This window comes from Mytilus trossulus, chromosome 7, assembly GCF_036588685.1.
Source record: "Mytilus trossulus isolate FHL-02 chromosome 7, PNRI_Mtr1.1.1.hap1, whole genome shotgun sequence".
Classification (NCBI taxonomy): domain Eukaryota; kingdom Metazoa; phylum Mollusca; class Bivalvia; order Mytilida; family Mytilidae; genus Mytilus; species Mytilus trossulus.
This window is the reverse complement of record NC_086379.1, coordinates 23631917-23650500: the sequence shown is the minus strand read 5'-3', so window position 1 is coordinate 23650500 and position 18584 is coordinate 23631917. Positions and strand designations below refer to the sequence as shown.

Here is an 18584-nt window from a genome sequence, read left to right as displayed (position 1 = left end):
ATATCTGGGTTTTTTTCAAATCCGTTTTGATCATTGTGAACAATGTTATGTTATATTAGTTTATGGGTGGGGTCTACATTTTATAAAATAATTGGTATATCATTATCTTATTTTAATGGGTCGTTTTTCTGGTAAACGAGAGTAATTAAACCTAGTTTCTGGGGATTGGTCAATTCTTTTTTCTCATAGCAATGCTTAAAGACATCTACAGCAAAGTTTTGTAGATTTGACCAGAAAGATCTTTAAAATTCAATTGGGAATCGTTCAATACCCGGTGTTTTATTAAGGTTCATTTTAAAGACAGATTTTGTACATTCCTCTATTTTCAGCTTTCCTTCAATTTCATTACCTTCATGTATAGTTAGTTTGTAATTTGTTTTTGTATTTTCAATATAATTTTTAATTTGTCTTAGTTCTGGCTTAGTTGACGTATATAAATGTACATAATAATTTCTCCCCGTTTCTAATATTTTTCCTTGATCTTCGGTTATTTTCATTTAAGTGTCCCTAATCGCAGTACTGTTTTTCCCTGTTTGTCTAGAATTTTCTGATACCAAGAAATATTTTGAATTTTTTTCGCCCTCTTCTATCCATTTTACTCTTGATCTTATTTGTGCTCTTTTATTTTATCTGAATATAGAGTTTGTAGCGTTTCTTCGGTTTTCTTTATTGAATCTATGATGTTTGGCAAATTACTATTTATTTCATCAGGGCTATTATCATGAATTGCTTTCAAAAGTTTTAGTTCTTGTTCTAATTTTTCAATTTCATCTCTTTAATGTTTAGCTCCAACTTAAGGGAAAAAATGCCCATCAAAATCCAAAAAAAGATTTTATCTTTCTCAAACATGAAAAGCATTTATATATCTTGTGGCTGCTAGGCCTTCAAACTTTTCCAACTGGACAGGTAAGTCTGTACTCAGAGTAGTTTTTGAGGTGAAAATACAGCCATTTTTCCGTTGTTTTGATGAACCTTTAAGAACATATACGTAAAAGATAAGGTTTCATCTTGGTATTTTTTAAAAACGTATTCGATACATGTATGACAAATAGAAAAACACAATATACTGTAAACTAATTTATTTTCACGGATAATTTATTTAGCGTTTTACCATTGGTTGACCACTTCGCGGCTATTTAATTTCGCGATTTTCTGATTAACTTGATGAAGTTTAATAAGGAAAGACCCAAGGTTTACATATTCGCGACGATTTATATTCGCGTTATTTTTCTACTCGCGAAAGTCGCGAAAATAAATCGCTTGCGAAAATAAGTTGGTTTCCAGTATATACCAAAATTTACAGTTAAAGAATTTAGAGACAAATTGACAATCATACGTATATCATGACAGTTGATTTGGGAGTTGCTAGTATAAATACATGTGCACACATTCATTTAATTTCATATTGACGTGTCTAGCTATTTCTATATTTAGAATCGTTGACTGGTAAAATATATTGAGCTTCCCACGTATAACATTTGATATGCACAAGGATCGACTTTAAATTAACATACCTTACATAGGAATATATAATTGTGTTGGATGTAATAAATATATCTCTAAATGGGTAAATATTGAGTATATATTTCATGATTTGTATATTTTTAAAACACTTTTCAGAAAGGAAGACGTTAAGGTTCATCATAATTACAAACGGAAAAAATGGCTGTATTTCCACTTAAAAAATTACTCTGAGTACAGACTTACCTGTCATATTGGAAAAGTTTTAAGGCCTGACATCCACTAGATATATAAATGTTAAATGCATTTTGTGTTTTAGAAAGTCTGAACTCAGAGTAGTTTTTGAGGTGTAAATACAGCCATGTTTGTTCGTTTGTTATGATGAACCTTAATAGACAAGTTGCATGACAACTGAAAGGTTATAATCAAATGTCTTCGCATGCTATTGATATAAAATGTACTGACAGTTTTACTGTTTGGTTTGCTAGTCTTGACTTTACTAACACCGATGTGTATCAAATCAAGGAAATTTTTATAAAAGAAGTTGCGGATATGTTTAATTCGACCTTAATTTAATAATCATAAGATTTGGCATTTAATATTTCGTAGCTACAACTAATAGATGATGATTATCTGTATAGAAAAAGGTATAAATAGATCAATCTGATTTGTTTACATGTTGTGCACAGGTGAGTGGAAGTGTCAATGTATTTGATTTGCATATCTATATGAATACTGATAAGTGCTGTGGTGATCATTGTTTACGGGATTACAACGTAATGCACATATCGATATTTCCGTACATTAATCACAAATTATTACATATGCATGTATGACAATACTGGTTATTTTTTATAAGAAAAAAAGTGGTGACTTTCATAATCTCTATATGTTATATTGACAAACATCTGTTTACAAATTGTTTGTTATATTTGTTTTGTGCAGAGTATATACGATCTAAGGGTATTGTATCATACACTGCCACATATTTTTTTAAATGTTTTTTCGGAGGTATAGATACAATAGGAATATATACAGATATTTATACAAGTACAAATCATTTTGTTCATTAAGTTGAGGGTATATAGAAGGATTTGCAAGGAAATGATATATGATAAAAAATCATTGACTTATGTTTTTGAAGATTTGCTGGAGTCAATTTTTCTATTGTGATATTCATCTGTAGGGGTTGTTGCTGCTCTTTTACCCTGTTTTTGTACTGGTGTTGTTGAGTCTAAATTCACAATAAATTTATCAATTGGACCTTTTGATTCTGCTTTTGGTTTGTTTTTGTTTGTTTTCCCCTGTAAATCAGGATCAGTTTCTGAATTGATGACTTTACTGACATATGTTTTTTTTCTGTGGTTGTTTTCTGATATTGCTTCTGTAGGTTGCAATATGGACTGTGATGGTCGGGTTTCACTGTGATTATCATGATCACCAATGTCAGTCTCATCCCCACTTTCACTTTCACTTGAATCAGATTGATCATCATTCTTATTTACATCCTTATTTGTTGCTGATTTACTTGGATTTTGGCATTCTTTTAAATTTGCTTTTTGCCCTTCTTTGCCACATTGGTTACAAACCCAATTGGTTTGACATTTGTCTTATTTGTGTCCCTTTTTCAGACATTTCTGACAAGTAATGTATGCATTTATGTAAATCTACCCTTTATAGTATACTTTGCCAATTCTTGTAAATCTTGGTAGTGTGTCTTCTAATGGATAGACATAGAAAATTCTGTCTCCCGATTGGCAGTCTGTGAGAGCGCCATCTATTCTCACTTTCTTTTTGAAATAGTTAGCAATGACTACCCAAATAGACTGAATTACGCAAAAATCATACCGTCATCAGCTGATAGTGGGATATTGGGCACACGTACTCTTAGGTATACTTGCTGCTCAGTTACAAGGATTTTTGGGTTTTTATCATAGTCTGTTAAGAGTTTATTACGTATAAATAGACTAGTTGTAAGGAGGTGATCTCTTGCTTCTTCTTGTGCACTGTAAATACGCCACATTCCCTTGACTCTTTGTAACCCTTTCATTTGGTATCTGGGTACCTCTGTACCGATACTTTTGTATACTTCTTCGTGTGTTAAGAAATGTTTTTGTTGGAGGTCTGTATTACCGAATAAATCTGTCTCTAGGATAAATATAGGCTTTACTCAGAACAGTTCTTCAAGAACTTCATGTATCGACTGAAAAGACACGGTTTTGACAAGCTTGTTTTTAAACAACGTCGGAATATGAGTTGTTGTCAGCCATGTTGTTTGTTTTGGTTTTCTTGACTGGTTGGTTATATTAAATTCATGGTTTTAAAGAGTCTGTTAGAATGTTAGATATACTTTTCTACCATTTCCGATTACTGATAACTGTAGCAATATACAAATTATTCACTCTAGAAGAATATGTCTATGATTATTTGAACAATTTTTGGGAGCACGAAAAGTTCCGTGGAAATCATTCAATGTCCCTTACGTTTCTCTACGTTTACGTAAATGACTTATATATTTTTTTTTAATTTGAAACTTTTAGATATAAATGAATAACACTTATAATGTCGTGATACACAAAACAGTTTAAACAAAACAAATAAATATACAATAGAATATTTATTTATTCAATCTTGGTTTTTAATAATATCGTGTAGTCAACTTTTGTTGAGCTTAATTAAGATGAACTGTGTTCATTAAATCCTTTCAAGATGATTCAATAAACTGAATCTCATAATTTATCGCTAAAATGCTTTAAAACCATTAAAGATTATGAAGCTCGTTGTGTTCCATAGATTTGTTCTGCTACAGGGAATCACCTTGCTGGTCATGTGACTTTATTCATTGGAATATAGAGAAATGAGACGACACTTGGATTGTGGAATATAACCTTGGATAAAACGTATCTATAGATAAATTGGGAAATGAGCAAAATCAGCCATTTTTAATATGACATAAATAATGAATAAGTTTTACCTTGCTTGAAACGACGAGATTCCTTCTGCATGTTGGCGTAGTAAGAATATCCTATAGCCATCAAAACAAGCAAGTGAAGACGTTACAACAGTTACACACATGCAAAATATTTACCATTTCCGGAAGTCAATGAACTTTTATATCAACAAATTTATGTGACTAATCTGTACGGATTCGTTTGGCCCCGATATTTTTAAAGAATGTTATTTTGACAAGAATATGAAATTTGAAATGACAAAGTCTGAAAAATAAACTTATATTTTTACGGTAATTACACATTTTAAAATAAAAAATAAATATGAATTATATATTTTACAAATAGGGGTGTATAACTACTCACTTTTCAGGGCGAATCGACTAGAGGCAAAACAAGCCTGTGCGAGTGAGAATTGGAGCGAACCGACACGTTACTGATTTGACTACAGGTCGATTTATCTCGTTTTTATATTATTAACTGTTTGCTATAAATAAAAATTACTAACTAACTAACTTATCAGAAAACAGTTATCACGGTTGCATCCTAAGGTTTTGGATATCAAATTACTTTAAAGAGTGTCTTAAATAGTTGTCTTAGGTATTATGCATTTTGACATTTACAGGGGATTCTGCAGCTGTCAGAATGAAACGTTTTATGCCGATTAAACATGTTATTTCACCATTCATGTCATTAATATTTGATTTGTTTTAACATGAAAAGAAAAACAGACCATACAAGACTAAGTTTTATGGAATATATGTGCCACATTTTTTCGATTGTGACATCTTTGAATCAGAATTAATCATCAAGGAATTTGCACTTACATATATCATGAGTAAACAGACAGGTGTTAGGAATAGAGCAGAATCTGTTTACCATTCAGGAGCACTTATGATTACCCCCTATTTTTAGTAGACTAAGTGTTGATCAGTCTAGTTTTCTATGTAGTGTTTTGTAGACTTTTGTCTTCATTGTTTTTCTATGATTTTTTTGCCATGATGTTATATTTACTCTTCTAACTTCATCTTATAACGTGTTATTGTCCTTTTGGTACACGTATATCTTCTGCCTCTGTTTTGAGGTGTGGGTACAAAGACATACCGGGCATCCGCCTGTCCGTCCGCCCGCTCTTGTACAGTTAGGGGTATTTTAAACAAGTAACAATTAAAATTACCTATACAAGAAATGTTGAAAACGAGGCTAATTTAAATATAACTTATATAAGTTATTTTTATGAATATTATGTTTATAGGTGTCCAAGAATACAGATTTTACTAGCTTTAAATAATTTTCACAGTTATCTGGTTACTTTTCCCTTGATATATAAAAACTAATTCTTCAGAAACACTAATTAACTTTCCGACGCACTTATCTTTCATACCGACGCTTCTGGGTCAAAGATTGGTCTCTTGGGACTATTAAATTATCATTTTCCTCTAAAATCTTAAAGGTAGACTGATATAAATAGATAGATACTTGTGAATTAATTAAGACCTGAAGTTATTTATAATTTGTAACCTAAATCAATTACATATGTGCCTTAGATAAGTGTAATTGCTATTTTTTTCAAAAATGATTAAAATAACTTATTCAAGTAATATTTTTGCCATTATTTTCAAAGTAACCCTTTATCTCTATACTCCTTTTAAATCTGATAAATTCTTTACTTTATGATATAAAATGTTGTTTAAAATCATGAAAACTACATTTAGCCTATGTTTCTATTGAAAATTAAAATAACTCTATCAAGTAATTTTATTATTTTTAAAATAAAAAAAATACTTATATAAGTAATTAAAAAAAAAACTTGTTTAAGTAACGCCCCTGACTGTTGTAAGCGCTCTCACCCGTACAATTATTACAAATTTTTTATGAAATTTTTTTCATAGGTTTATATCAGTAATGTCTCGTCTCAGCTTAAAACTATCTTTAAAGGAGTTAATCCGCTTTGGTAAAAACAATTCTATGGAAAATTGCTTTGTAAGTGCTCTCAAGTCACATTTATTGTAGGATTGTTATGAAATTTCTATCAAAGGTTTATGTCAGCATTATCTGGGACGAGTTCGCAAATCAGCGCTAATCACTTATTTTGACGGGAGTAATGTCCCTTGGTAATTGTAAATTCTATAGAAAATTACATAGTAAGTGCTCTCATGTGTACATGTATTACCAGATTTTTATGAACTGTATATTAAAGGTTTATATGTTTTATATCAGCAATGTCTCGGACGAGTTCGAAAATCATTGTCGATCAACTGTTTTCCAAGAAGTTATGCCCCTTTGTAGATATAAATTATATGGAAAATTACATTGTACTAAAGTACTCTTACACTTACATTTCTTGTAGGATTGTTATGAAATTTACATCAAAGGTTTATTTTAGCAATGTCTGAAACAACATCGAAAATTAGCGGTGATCAATTATTTTTACGGGAGTTATATCCCTTTCAAATGTAATTCATATTGAACATTGCACTCTGACACCTTCATTTCTTGTCGAATTTTCAACAAATCTATATCAAATGTTTATACCAGCAAGGTATTGGAACATTGCCGACCAATTATTTTTTTAGAAGTTACAGTACTTGCAACCTTAGGCGTTACTATTTCAGCGATCAATCAGCGGTCATCGATCAGTCACCGATCAGTCAAGTTCGCGTCAAACTCACGTCAGCAATCCGTCAGACTTATAGTAAAAGTAATTGACTGATCGGACTGATCGAACGGATAGTACCGATCGACCTTGATGACAGATTGACTTGTTATACGTCACATGATAAACAAATACAAATTACGGAATCTTAGTTTCGTTTAATTTGATTTTAAAACGGCGACTAGTGAACATCGAACGTTCAATGATCATGGTGATACATTTTGTTTATTACTTATTTAGCAAAGTTTTATCAATTGAAATGATAAGAAATGTACAGATAAAACCTAAAATAAATATCATTATTAAAGAATATGGTCTTTTGATGTATTTTTGTTATATATTTTCAAACCCGGCGGGTTTTAAAACGGTGTCTTCATCGCGATTTTGATTTTATTATTTTCCAAACATACTCGGGAAAAGCAAAATGAAAGGATCAGTTAATGAAAGATGTAGTCTAGTTTTTTCAATATTTTAAAGTTTTGTATCCTTATCATGATAATAAAATTCTTTAAAAAAAAACTTATGATAATCACGGACTTTCTATATTCCTGTCACAATCATTTTTAATAAAAAAAAGTAGACTAATGTTTGATATTTTAAACAATGCGAATACAATTTAAGTAAGTAAGATTTATTTGACACTCTTTTAATTTCATGAAAAAAAAACAATTCTAAACTATGAAAAGTACAAAAATCCAATGGCGATCAATAATTTTTAGTAACATGAAGAAATATTTGCATTTAAGGAAACGCGTTCAAAATTTAATATCTTGTTCCTTAAAGTAAGCATATTTTATGAAGAACAGCCAATCCTGATGTACAAAGAGTACTGAAATCATATGGCGGTTAATAATTTGTATCAAAATAAATCAATAACTGCATTCTTATTCCACAAAAATAAAAGTTTAAGTATTTAAATTCTCCTTATATCTCAATTCTGATTAGAAGACTTGTCTCAAGATGGGGAAAATAACTGATTTCAAATAAAATAGCATCATTTTTAATAAAAATAATACTAGTTTTGGTTATTCTTAATAATGCCAATAAAACTTTAGTATGATTTGTTTGACACTTTTTTAATTTCATGATTTTTTTTTTATTCTAAACTATAAAAAGTACAACAAATCAAATGGCGGTCAATAATTTACAGTAAAATGAAGAAATATTTGCATTTTAGGCAACGCGTACAAAAATTTAATATCTTTTCCTTAAAGTAAGCATATGTTATGAATAACAGCCAATCTTGATGTACAAAAACTACTGAAATTATATGACGGTTAATTATTTGCATCAAAATAAATCAACAACTGCATTCTTATTCATCCAAAATAAAAGTTGAAGTATTTCAATTCTCATTATATCTCAATTTTGATTATTAGACTTGTCTCAAGATGGAAAAATAACTGATTTCAAATAAAATAGTATCAATTTTAATAAAAAGAGTTATTTTAAGCAATGTGAATAAATTTTTATTTTGATTTCTCTGACATTCTTTTATTTTATGAAAAAAACCTATTCGAAACTATAAAAAGTACAAAAATCCAATGGCGGTCAATAATTTACAGTTAAATGAAGAAATATTTGCATTTTGGGCAACGCGTACAAAAATTTAATATATTTTCCCTTAAAGTCAGCATATTTTATGAAGAACAGCCAATCTTGATGGACAAAGAGTACTGAAATCATATGGCGGTTAATAATTTACAGTAAAATGAAGAAATATTTGAATTTTGGGCAACGCGTACAAAATTTTAATATCTTTTCCCTTAAAGTCAGCATATTTTATGAAAAACAGTCAATCTTGATGGACAAAGAGTACTGAAATCATATGGCGGTTAATAATTTACAGTAAAATGAAGAAATATTTGCATTTTGGGCAACACGTACAAAAATTGAATACCTTTTTCTTTTAAAGTAAACATTATTTATAATGAACAAACAATCGTGATGAACAAAAAGTACTGAAATCTTATGGCGGTTCATAATTTGTATAAAAAATAAACAATAACGACAATTTTCTTTTTCCACAAAATAAAAGTTTAAGAATTTTATTTTTATTATATCTCAATTCTAATTAAAAGACTTATCTTGAGTTGTTTGAAATAACTGATTTCAAATAAAATAGTGTCATTTTTTAAATAAAAAGGAGATTATTTTTTGTTAATTTTTAACAATGTGAAAACAAAATTTTAATATGATTTCTGTGACATTTTTAATTTTATGAAAAACGACCTTTTCTAAATTATAAACTGTTCAAAACTGCAATGGATGGAAAATTACCGACATTTTTGTAGGAAGAAGTTCATGTTAAATAAGACATATAAAACAATTATATATTATATATGTCTCTGATGTTTACAATATTTTATTCAAAACTATTAATTCAAACAAACAATTTAACGCTTTAATTAAGCATCTTATACAGTTATACTATTTTTACTTTTTTATTGCAACCAATTTTATTACAAATTAACGTGTACACCATAGTGTCTTCGTCGAGGTCCGCGTTCGTGGATTGTAAACACTGTTGAGTTCGGTTTACATAAGAATTTGAAATATATACGTATCCGTCCGATCCGTTCATAAATTTGATTTACTGATTGATCGATGAACGTTGTCACGGTAACTCTTACATAGGTTATTTGACTTATCTGACGGATCCTATGGGTCACCGATCACTCATCGATCAGTCAACCATCCGTCACCGATCATTCACCGATGAGTCAAGTTCACGTCAAACAGTAACGCCTAAGGTTGCAAGTACTACATGCCCCTTTGAAATAGAAGGTAAATAAAACTATTTTCTTTTTTCTTTAATATTTTGCATAGACAATATATGGAAATGCGTAACCAAAAATGTCATGCAAGTTAACAGTGTTAGGGTAGGTAGGTAGACTGGCAGGAAACACAACTGTTTGGCCTTGTTTTTAATTTCAGTGCAGAGCACACTGATAATGAAGACGATCCTTGCCTGAGAAGTTGCATCATTAGTTTTCATGGTTTATTAAGATGATTGGTGTTTCATACGCAGTGGCAAATATTACATGCATATCAGGACAAGAACATTTTGATGTGATATGAATATGAACCCTGTTTTGTAGTAGACTGACATGATCAGCATAAAGTTTATTCCTGAGAAAATGTGTCCTTATTCAGTTAGAGTTATGAACAGAAGCAAACTTGCAAGTATTCATAAGATTGGAACCATTTTCTTTACTCACATTTCTAAATGTAATCTAAGTATAATGGTGACAGTTTATAAGACTATTTTTTCTTCTTCCAGTCAGTGGCAATAATGGTGTAACAATAAATCCTAAAAGAAGAGGAATTGAGAGCCTAAAGCAGCATATGATATTCTTTGATGTTTGAACTGCATTATGGTGCCATTTCCCACAGAAATCAAGAAAATATTTGCAGCTGTTTATCTATGTATCTTTTTCATGTAAGTTAATAAACTATAACCTCAGGTTCATGTAGATGAACCAACTTACTTACATTACTAAATGAATGAATGGATTGGTTTGTCAAAGAAATAAAATAATCAAAATTCTTACAAAGTTGAAATAGCGGCATTTTTTATTAGAAATCTGATACATTATAGAATGAAAAGTCATTCCGGTTGATTGCTCCATGAGGTAGAACATTGTCAATTCAATACTAACATGTCATCGGACATTTTAATTTCTATATAAACAATTAACAAATTAATTGTCAAATAGCTTGTAATTTTTGGGTTTTTGGGTTGCAGTCTCATTGTCGTAAACCCACATCTCCTTTCATTTATACAAATGTAAAAAAAAATTGCAGAAAAATGTTCTGCCTCAGGGTTATTTAAGAAACAGAAACACCTGGAATTTATAAGTTTTACTTTTGTTATTTAGGCTTCATATATTCCGGACCATATGAGTATTTGGAGCATATGCGTATATACTTATGTGTATGGTCGTTTTAATTAACACTATGCAGGTTGAAACGTTTAACCTGTAATATTGTAAATTTAATAAGGTATGACCTATCGAGTTGACATAGACAACGATTCTAAAAAAGCTAAATGTTGAGTTTTTAAATCATATTCCATGATATGGTCATCATTTGTACATGACTAACTAAATATAGTTACGATCGATGGATAACTCAGTGGATTTAATTCACCAGTTAAAAGTATAGTAATCACATTTATCATTATCAATTCAATTCAAATTCAAATATTTATTGTCAGATAAACTCTGAACAATAAGTTTGTGACAAATAATATAAACATACACAAAATACGTTTTACAAACAAAACAATGAAAACAAAAAAAGCAAAAACGCAAAACAATCTATCTATATGATAAATAAATATATTTTATAATTAAATCAAGAGTCCCCTATCCTTAGTTCTAATGCCTGTTTAAAATAGGACCCTAAGCTTTCTACTTCTTTTGAGGTTGATGGACAAAGAAAACATTTATTTTTTTTCATTTTCTTGCCAGGACATAAAATCTGGCATATGTTTAATTACATTTCCTATAAAGTTATCTCTTAGTTGAGCTTTTTTTTTGCAGTATAAAATAAAATGGGCTTCATCATCCATTGTATTACAGGATGTGCAAAGTCTTTTTTCTCTAGGCATTTTTAAATGTCTTCCTTTTTCTATCATTAAATTATGATCGCTAATTCTCATTTTTTTTTATGTTACTTCTCTTTTCAAAAGATTTACAGTTTAAGTAGTTTTCCATGTTTGAATTTTGCTTTAAACTTTTATATAAATTTAATTTACCTTTTTGACCTATTTTTTGTTCAAATATATTTGTGTAGAAATTTAAGAATTGATGTTTTAAGGTTTTTTTTAACAACTTTGAGTAACTATTTTGTTTCCCTCAAGAATGGATGCGTCCATGTTCACCTCTTTCAAAATATTTTTAACATATGTAAACCAGGTATAGCAACCTGAATTATCTAAACTTTTAGAAAGTAAAAAGGATTCGTATAATAATGTATTAATTTCAGAATTTAGTAATTTTGATAAGTAAAGTATACTTTGAGTTTTTATATCGGGATCTCCCTAACTCTGTTCTCACAGCTATGTTTGATGAAGATAGTCTTGTTCCGAGGATATATTTACAGAAATACAAATGTATTTTTTCTAAAATTGATTTATCAGTAAAATTAAGGGGGTCTATATTTGTTTTGGAATATTTGCACGTTTTTCTGCTCTAAATTTTAAAACATAAGTATCTATATATTGAGTAATTTCTGAATTATAAGTGGCTATTGGTTTAACTATAGAATCAAAAAAGACTGCAATATACTTTAACTGGCAGATTATTTAAGGAACCCGTATAAGTTTTAATGGCAAACATCACTGTCCTTGCTTTATTTGCAAGCTATTCAGAGCTATGCAATAAGTTTCTATTTGATTTCACAAGAATTCCAAGAGATGAATACTCAGAGACATTTGACAAATTTTCATTTTTTTATATTTTGATAAAGATGTTTCCACTTTTTTTTATTATTTTGCTGCAGAATCATTGTTTTAGTTTGATTAATATTTAAAGTTAATTGCCATTGTTCACAATACTTTTCTAAGTTGTTCAGACTATTTTGTAGGCTTTCTTTACTTTCAGATAATATTAAAAGGTCATCAGCAAATTGTGAAGATCTTACTCTAGTATCAATTAGTTCTAATGGACAGCTATTTTCATTTGAAAACTCTGCATCTAAAACATTAATAAATAAAATAAATAAAGTAGGACTCAATAAATCCCCTTGTATAACCCCTTGTGTGATTTCAAAATATTCTGAATGCCACTCTTGATGCTTGAAGGCAGACTTTGTTTCCTCATACTGTCCTTTAATAATATAAAATATTTTTGTCCCTTCACCTGCCTTATACAGTTTATAAGGTAAAACTTTTCTTCAGACGGAATCAAAAGCCTTTTTTAAATCTACAAAGCAGGCATATATCTTATTTTTATTTTTGTGTAAGTATTAGTTTATTAAAGACAAGCACACATATACTTTCAGAGGATCTGTGATTTTTTCTGAAGCCAAATTGAGTATTACTTATAGTATTTTCCATCATTTAAATCAATCTTTCATTTAATACAGCATTAAACAACTTTGGTAAGCAACTTATCAGAGATATTCCCCTGTAATTATTAGGATCAGTTTTTACTCCTGATTTATGCAATAAGATTAAGTATGAGTATTTCCATTTTGATGGGTAAATACATGTATTCAAAAATAAGGTTAAACAGTTTTGCAATACTTTTGATAGATACATTTTTACTAAATTCTACTATTTCATTTATAACGGTATCTGGCCAAGGCGCCTTTTCTTTTTTTTTTTAGCTTTTTTATGTCAGAGTATTTTATTGGAGCATCTGTTTCTCTATTAGATATTATATTCTTTTCAATATTAACAAGTTGTTTTTCTTTTTCCTCTTTCCATTTATATTTACAAATGTGGGTTTTCCTTGGTCCTGAATATGCTTCGTAATTATTTCTTCATCTTTTAAAATTTCTGGCACTTTATTACCAGTATTTTTTTTGTTTTTCATTCTTTTAAGTATTTCCCAATAATCTTTAGTTTTTTTTTATCAAAACTATCTGTTAATGAGTTAAATATTTTCTCTCTGTATTGTGCTTTTTTGAATTTAACCATTTTTTAAAAACTTTTCAACAATTCAAAATATTTCTTTTTAAGTTGATTATTTGGACATTTTTTAAGTTTATTTCCAACCCTGTTTATTTCTTTTTTAGTCTGATATACACAATTTTCCGACCATACCTGTCTATATTTTTTTCTCTTACTTTTAATTCTTTTGTAATTTTACAAGTAATATCGGAGATATTTAAAAAAATGTTAGTTAAATTTTCAGTTACACCATCAACCCCTTTTTGATTTTCCTGATACTCATGTAATTCAAACTTCATTATATCATTTTTGATATTCTCTGACATAAGAGCTTTAAGTAGCAAGTTATGTGAATTTTCAGTCCATTTATATCTTTTCAAATATTTCCATTTTTTTTTATTATATAACTTTTAAGGTCCAAAGTTTGTTTTATATTACAATTTAATGTTAACTGAATCTGCACATGAGCTGACAAGCAAGTAAAATCATCAGTTTTAAAGTATTTCACTGAGGACAGGAGACTTTCAATTATTAATGCATAATCTACAGCACTGTATAAATTTATTGGCATGTAAGTATAGTAGCCTAGTCTGTCCCCTATAAATCTGCCATTTAATATGCGTATTATGCATATTATTGAGGCAATACATACTTCTAATAAGGATTTACCTTGTACATTTGTTACATTATCTTGATGGTTTCTAGAAACTTCAGTGTCAACTTCATAATAATGTGGTATTAGATTTTTAACATCAAAATTATTTATTTGACAAGAATCTCCTGTAATAAAAATCAGGATATTTACCAGTCCTTGCATTCATGTCACCCATTAAAAGTATTTTTCCTTGTCATGCAAAAGTACTGATCTCATTTTCTAAAATAAATATAATGATTTTCAAAATAGTTTGAATTTATAGGGGGAATGTATAATGCACATAAATATAAGTCTTCTTTGAAACCAAAGAATTCCTTTTCAAGTTTTAACCATAATCTATTTTGTGATTTTGTACCAATAATATTGGTTATACCTTTTGCTATTTCATTTTTGTAGTAGACAATAATTCCTCCACTATGTCGACGTGTTTTTGTCTTTTTTTGCGTATTTTTGAGAAAGTATTATAATTTGGTATTTTATAATCTTTACACTCCCCTTTCCAGGTTTCAAGTAATATATTTATGTCACTTTGAATTTTATCTATAATAATATCATCTTGAATTTTGTCCTCAAGGCCACACATATTCCAAGCAAAAATAGTTAAATAGCGTTTATTCTCATGAGTTCCCATAATCAAATTCCTTCCTTTTTTTGTAAAGTAAATGTTTTTGTAAAATAAATAAATAAATGGTCTAAAAATAAATATAAGTTTCAATGTTATAGTTTTCATTTAAGTTTTTCTACTGCCAATTATTGACTTAAGAAGATGTCTTTGGTTTACCTTTAAAATATAAAACTCTTCATTATCATATAAAGTATATGATATATTCTTATTTTAAAACATTTACCATACATTTGTACATATAAGAAATATCAAGCAATAAACAATATGTCATCATTTAAACAATATCTGAGGACAAAGAAAGATAACTAAAAATTTTTGAATAATCGAGTAAAAAATGCTTGTTTTTTTCTTTCTATTTTCTGTTTTAAAATTATTTCTTTATACTTACATCCAGATATATTGATTAAACATGTTGAATTCTAATTTTAAAATGATTGTTTATGAATTACTTTTTTAACATAGTACATTAAATATGGTAAATCTGTCATTGCCTTATGATTTATGGTAAACAATTAACATATAAAATAACACTTTTAAGTTTCTCTTTTGTCAGTTTGATCACAGTTATCCAATTTTACCAACCTTCTTATTTTAACTAACCCCAGGTATATTATATGGATACACATTATAGTATCTATCATATTTCTTTTAATACATCTACATGATTATATGACAAATATTAAAAAACTTAATTTCTTTCAAATATTACTAGGCTTATCTATTTTGCCTATTTTAACATGTTTAACCAAAAAACAAATATTCAAAAATGTCAACAAAAAATCTTTATTTCTTATTACTTAACAATGTCCATCTCTCATTCCACTAAACATGTATTCAAACAATTTGTACATGTTGTCACTATCATTGTTCATGTGCATGTGACTAGTATTTGTATTATCTGTATATCTGTTATTTGTATTATCTGTGTATCCATTGTTTGTATTCTCTGTATATCTATTATACGAGTTATGCTTGTCCTGTCTGTAACCCTGATATCCATTTGTATCTCTTTTATTGTATCCACTTCTATTCTGGTCATAAGTTGACCTCACTGAATAGCCATTGTTGAAGGACCTTGTATTATTTTTATCATATCTAACTGATAACAGTGGGTTTAAAATTTCCTTAACACATCTGACATAAAGCTTTACACCTTTAAAATTTGGATAAATACCATAATAGAAATCTGAATGAATCATATTTTTAAATTGTAACCCAGTATCAACACAAAAGTCTCTAAGTAAAATGTTGTATAGACCAATTTTTTCATTATATGCATCAGCTTTGTCTCGGTCACCAAGATAATATCTTGGTAAAAATTCCCCGATCAAAACTGTAGATTCTGGTAGAGTAGATTTAAGTTCACGAACAAGTAATTCAACCTCTTGTAGTACATCATCTGGTGTTTTTTATTAGTAGCAAAACAGTTTTAGCATGTACTGTGCCCAATTTCACAAATTGTGTTGCTCCCTCTACAGTTTTATCTCTCAAAGTAGTGATTTTCACTTGTTTATTCTTGTACATTTTTTTACCATCAAGGTCATTCACAATTGATGATCCTATGACCCATAAATCAACTTTTTGTATGTTTGTGTTTTTTGATTTTTCAATACAATTTCCAGACTCTTTTTCTATCATACTTTGTGTATTGTTATCAAACTGTGTACATCTTGCTTTAAACAGATCTTTCATTTCAGATCATATCTTGGTTACCTCTTGTATTCTCTCTAATGTCTTAAAACTTGTGGTCACGCCTATCCTTAAATCCATAAAATGTCTATTTATTTCTTCCAGGATATTTTCCTTCATTTCTTTTGTTGAATTTTCCAATAGTTTTAGCCCACTGTTTTCTACATGTAAATTCTTATGCATTTCCTTTAATTGAGGATTTATTTCTTCTTTTATCTCTTGCACTTTCTTTTCTATTGATGTTTTCTATCTTTATATTCAAACTATCTACTTTCTTGCATATTTCACTACGGTAAATCTTGATCTTAATTCTTTGTATTTCTTTGTAATTTTCAGCTAATTTTTAATTATTCAAAAGATTTTGAGCTTTATTTTCCTTGTAATTTTCATTTGTTGGAGCGAAATCTAGCTTATCAACTGATTGAGTAATCATGTGTACTTCTGATTTTATTTGGTCTATATCTACACATTTTGTTATGATTTTTTCACACATAATAGTTAGATTATTGTTTTTTCATCCCTGACAACAGTCGGGGCACTTAGCGAACTCAATAATATTATGGAATTCCATATTTTTGGTGGAAAACTAGAGTTGTCTCCCTCTGACTAAGAGGCTAAATTTTAGATGGGAGATAACTATATTTTGAAAGTGATTCTCCAAAAAAAGGGAGACAAATGATTTTTTTTTCTCTAAAATACTATGGAATAAATAATATAATAATATCATTAATTTGACATCCTTACAAGTAAGAAAATAAATTATTATGACATCCTTACATCCTTAGAAAAATTGATTGGTCGTAATTGTTTCCAACATTTTGTTGATCGCAAATATTAACACAAGGTCTGTAAAATAAATAAAAAAAGAAGAAGATATGATATGATTCCCTATGATACAACTCTCAACAAGAGACCATATAACACAAAAATTTGCTTGAAGCATGTACACGCATAATGTGGCGGTGTTAAACAACTTTGAAGACTCCAAAACCTCCTCTAACCTGGTATATGAGTGTAACATTGCAACATATGAACGAACTTAAAAAATCATTTAAAAAAAACATTTTAAAGGCTACCATATGGTATGGGATTTTTTCATGGTTTCAGCCATTACTGTTGCTTACACCCACTTCATTTAAACTCTGGTGGATAGTTGTTTTATCATACAACACCAAATTATCCATATTAACTGATCAGATTAATACGAATAGAAATTCTCATGACAAAAACAGAGAGGACAAGGACGTGGCGGGGTACTTATACATCAGCACTTCATTTGACATCATAAACAAACTGATGAAGATTATCTGTTATCTGAAATGGTTATAGATACATTCATTTAATGGTCCCGTTAAATATATATATATATCAACGATATTATGCGTATTCTTTAAACCCTATATGTCCGTAATTTTTTTAATAAAGGACGAGTTGACAGTGTAATAATTCGACTGTCTTTATTAGTAACTTCCAACAAAAAGTATAATGACAGACCACATGCAATTGTCTCAGAAATTGTTTTTTCTATATACCGTAATATAACAACATATTAAGGTTGGTAGAAAAATATATTCTGAGAAAGGTGCCTGTGTGCCAGACTTGGTAATATTCCTCGTTATATCATTTCCAAGTTTACACAATGAAGTTGTATCTCATACCATAAAACCAAAAGAAAAATAAATTAAACGAATCACTCCTATCCCATTATCATTTACAAAGCGTATCTGCTAGTATTTCAATTACATAAGTCGGAATAAATATACCAACCAATTATCAAGTCTATCGAAAAAAAGGCATTTGGATATTATAATTCACAGGCACTTGTTTCTATCCATTGGAAGAACCACTATCAACGTATATTTACGAGAAGGTACCCAACTACTTTTTTCACCTCTCCGCTTAAAACCCTTATTTCTCTGTCAATTCAG

At 29.1% G+C, this 18584-nt stretch overlaps 1 protein-coding gene across 3 annotated transcripts in view; it reads left to right on the top strand.

The window, feature by feature from the left end:
- Positions 1 to 1467: 1467 nt before the first annotated feature.
- The window catches only part of LOC134724804 (furin-like protease 1), a 65307-nt gene continuing 48190 nt past the window's right edge, over positions 1468 to 18584 (top strand). For 2 of the 3 annotated variants that reach the window (XM_063588066.1, XM_063588064.1), the window contains exons 1-2: positions 1468 to 1567; positions 10349 to 10507. In XM_063588066.1, coding sequence (XP_063444136.1) covers positions 10443 to 10507 — 65 coding nt within the window. In that variant the 5' untranslated portion in view covers positions 1468 to 1567; positions 10349 to 10442. Of the gene's footprint in view, positions 1568 to 10348; positions 10508 to 18584 lie in introns of those variants that run through there. The other variant, XM_063588065.1, reaches the window with a different exon arrangement.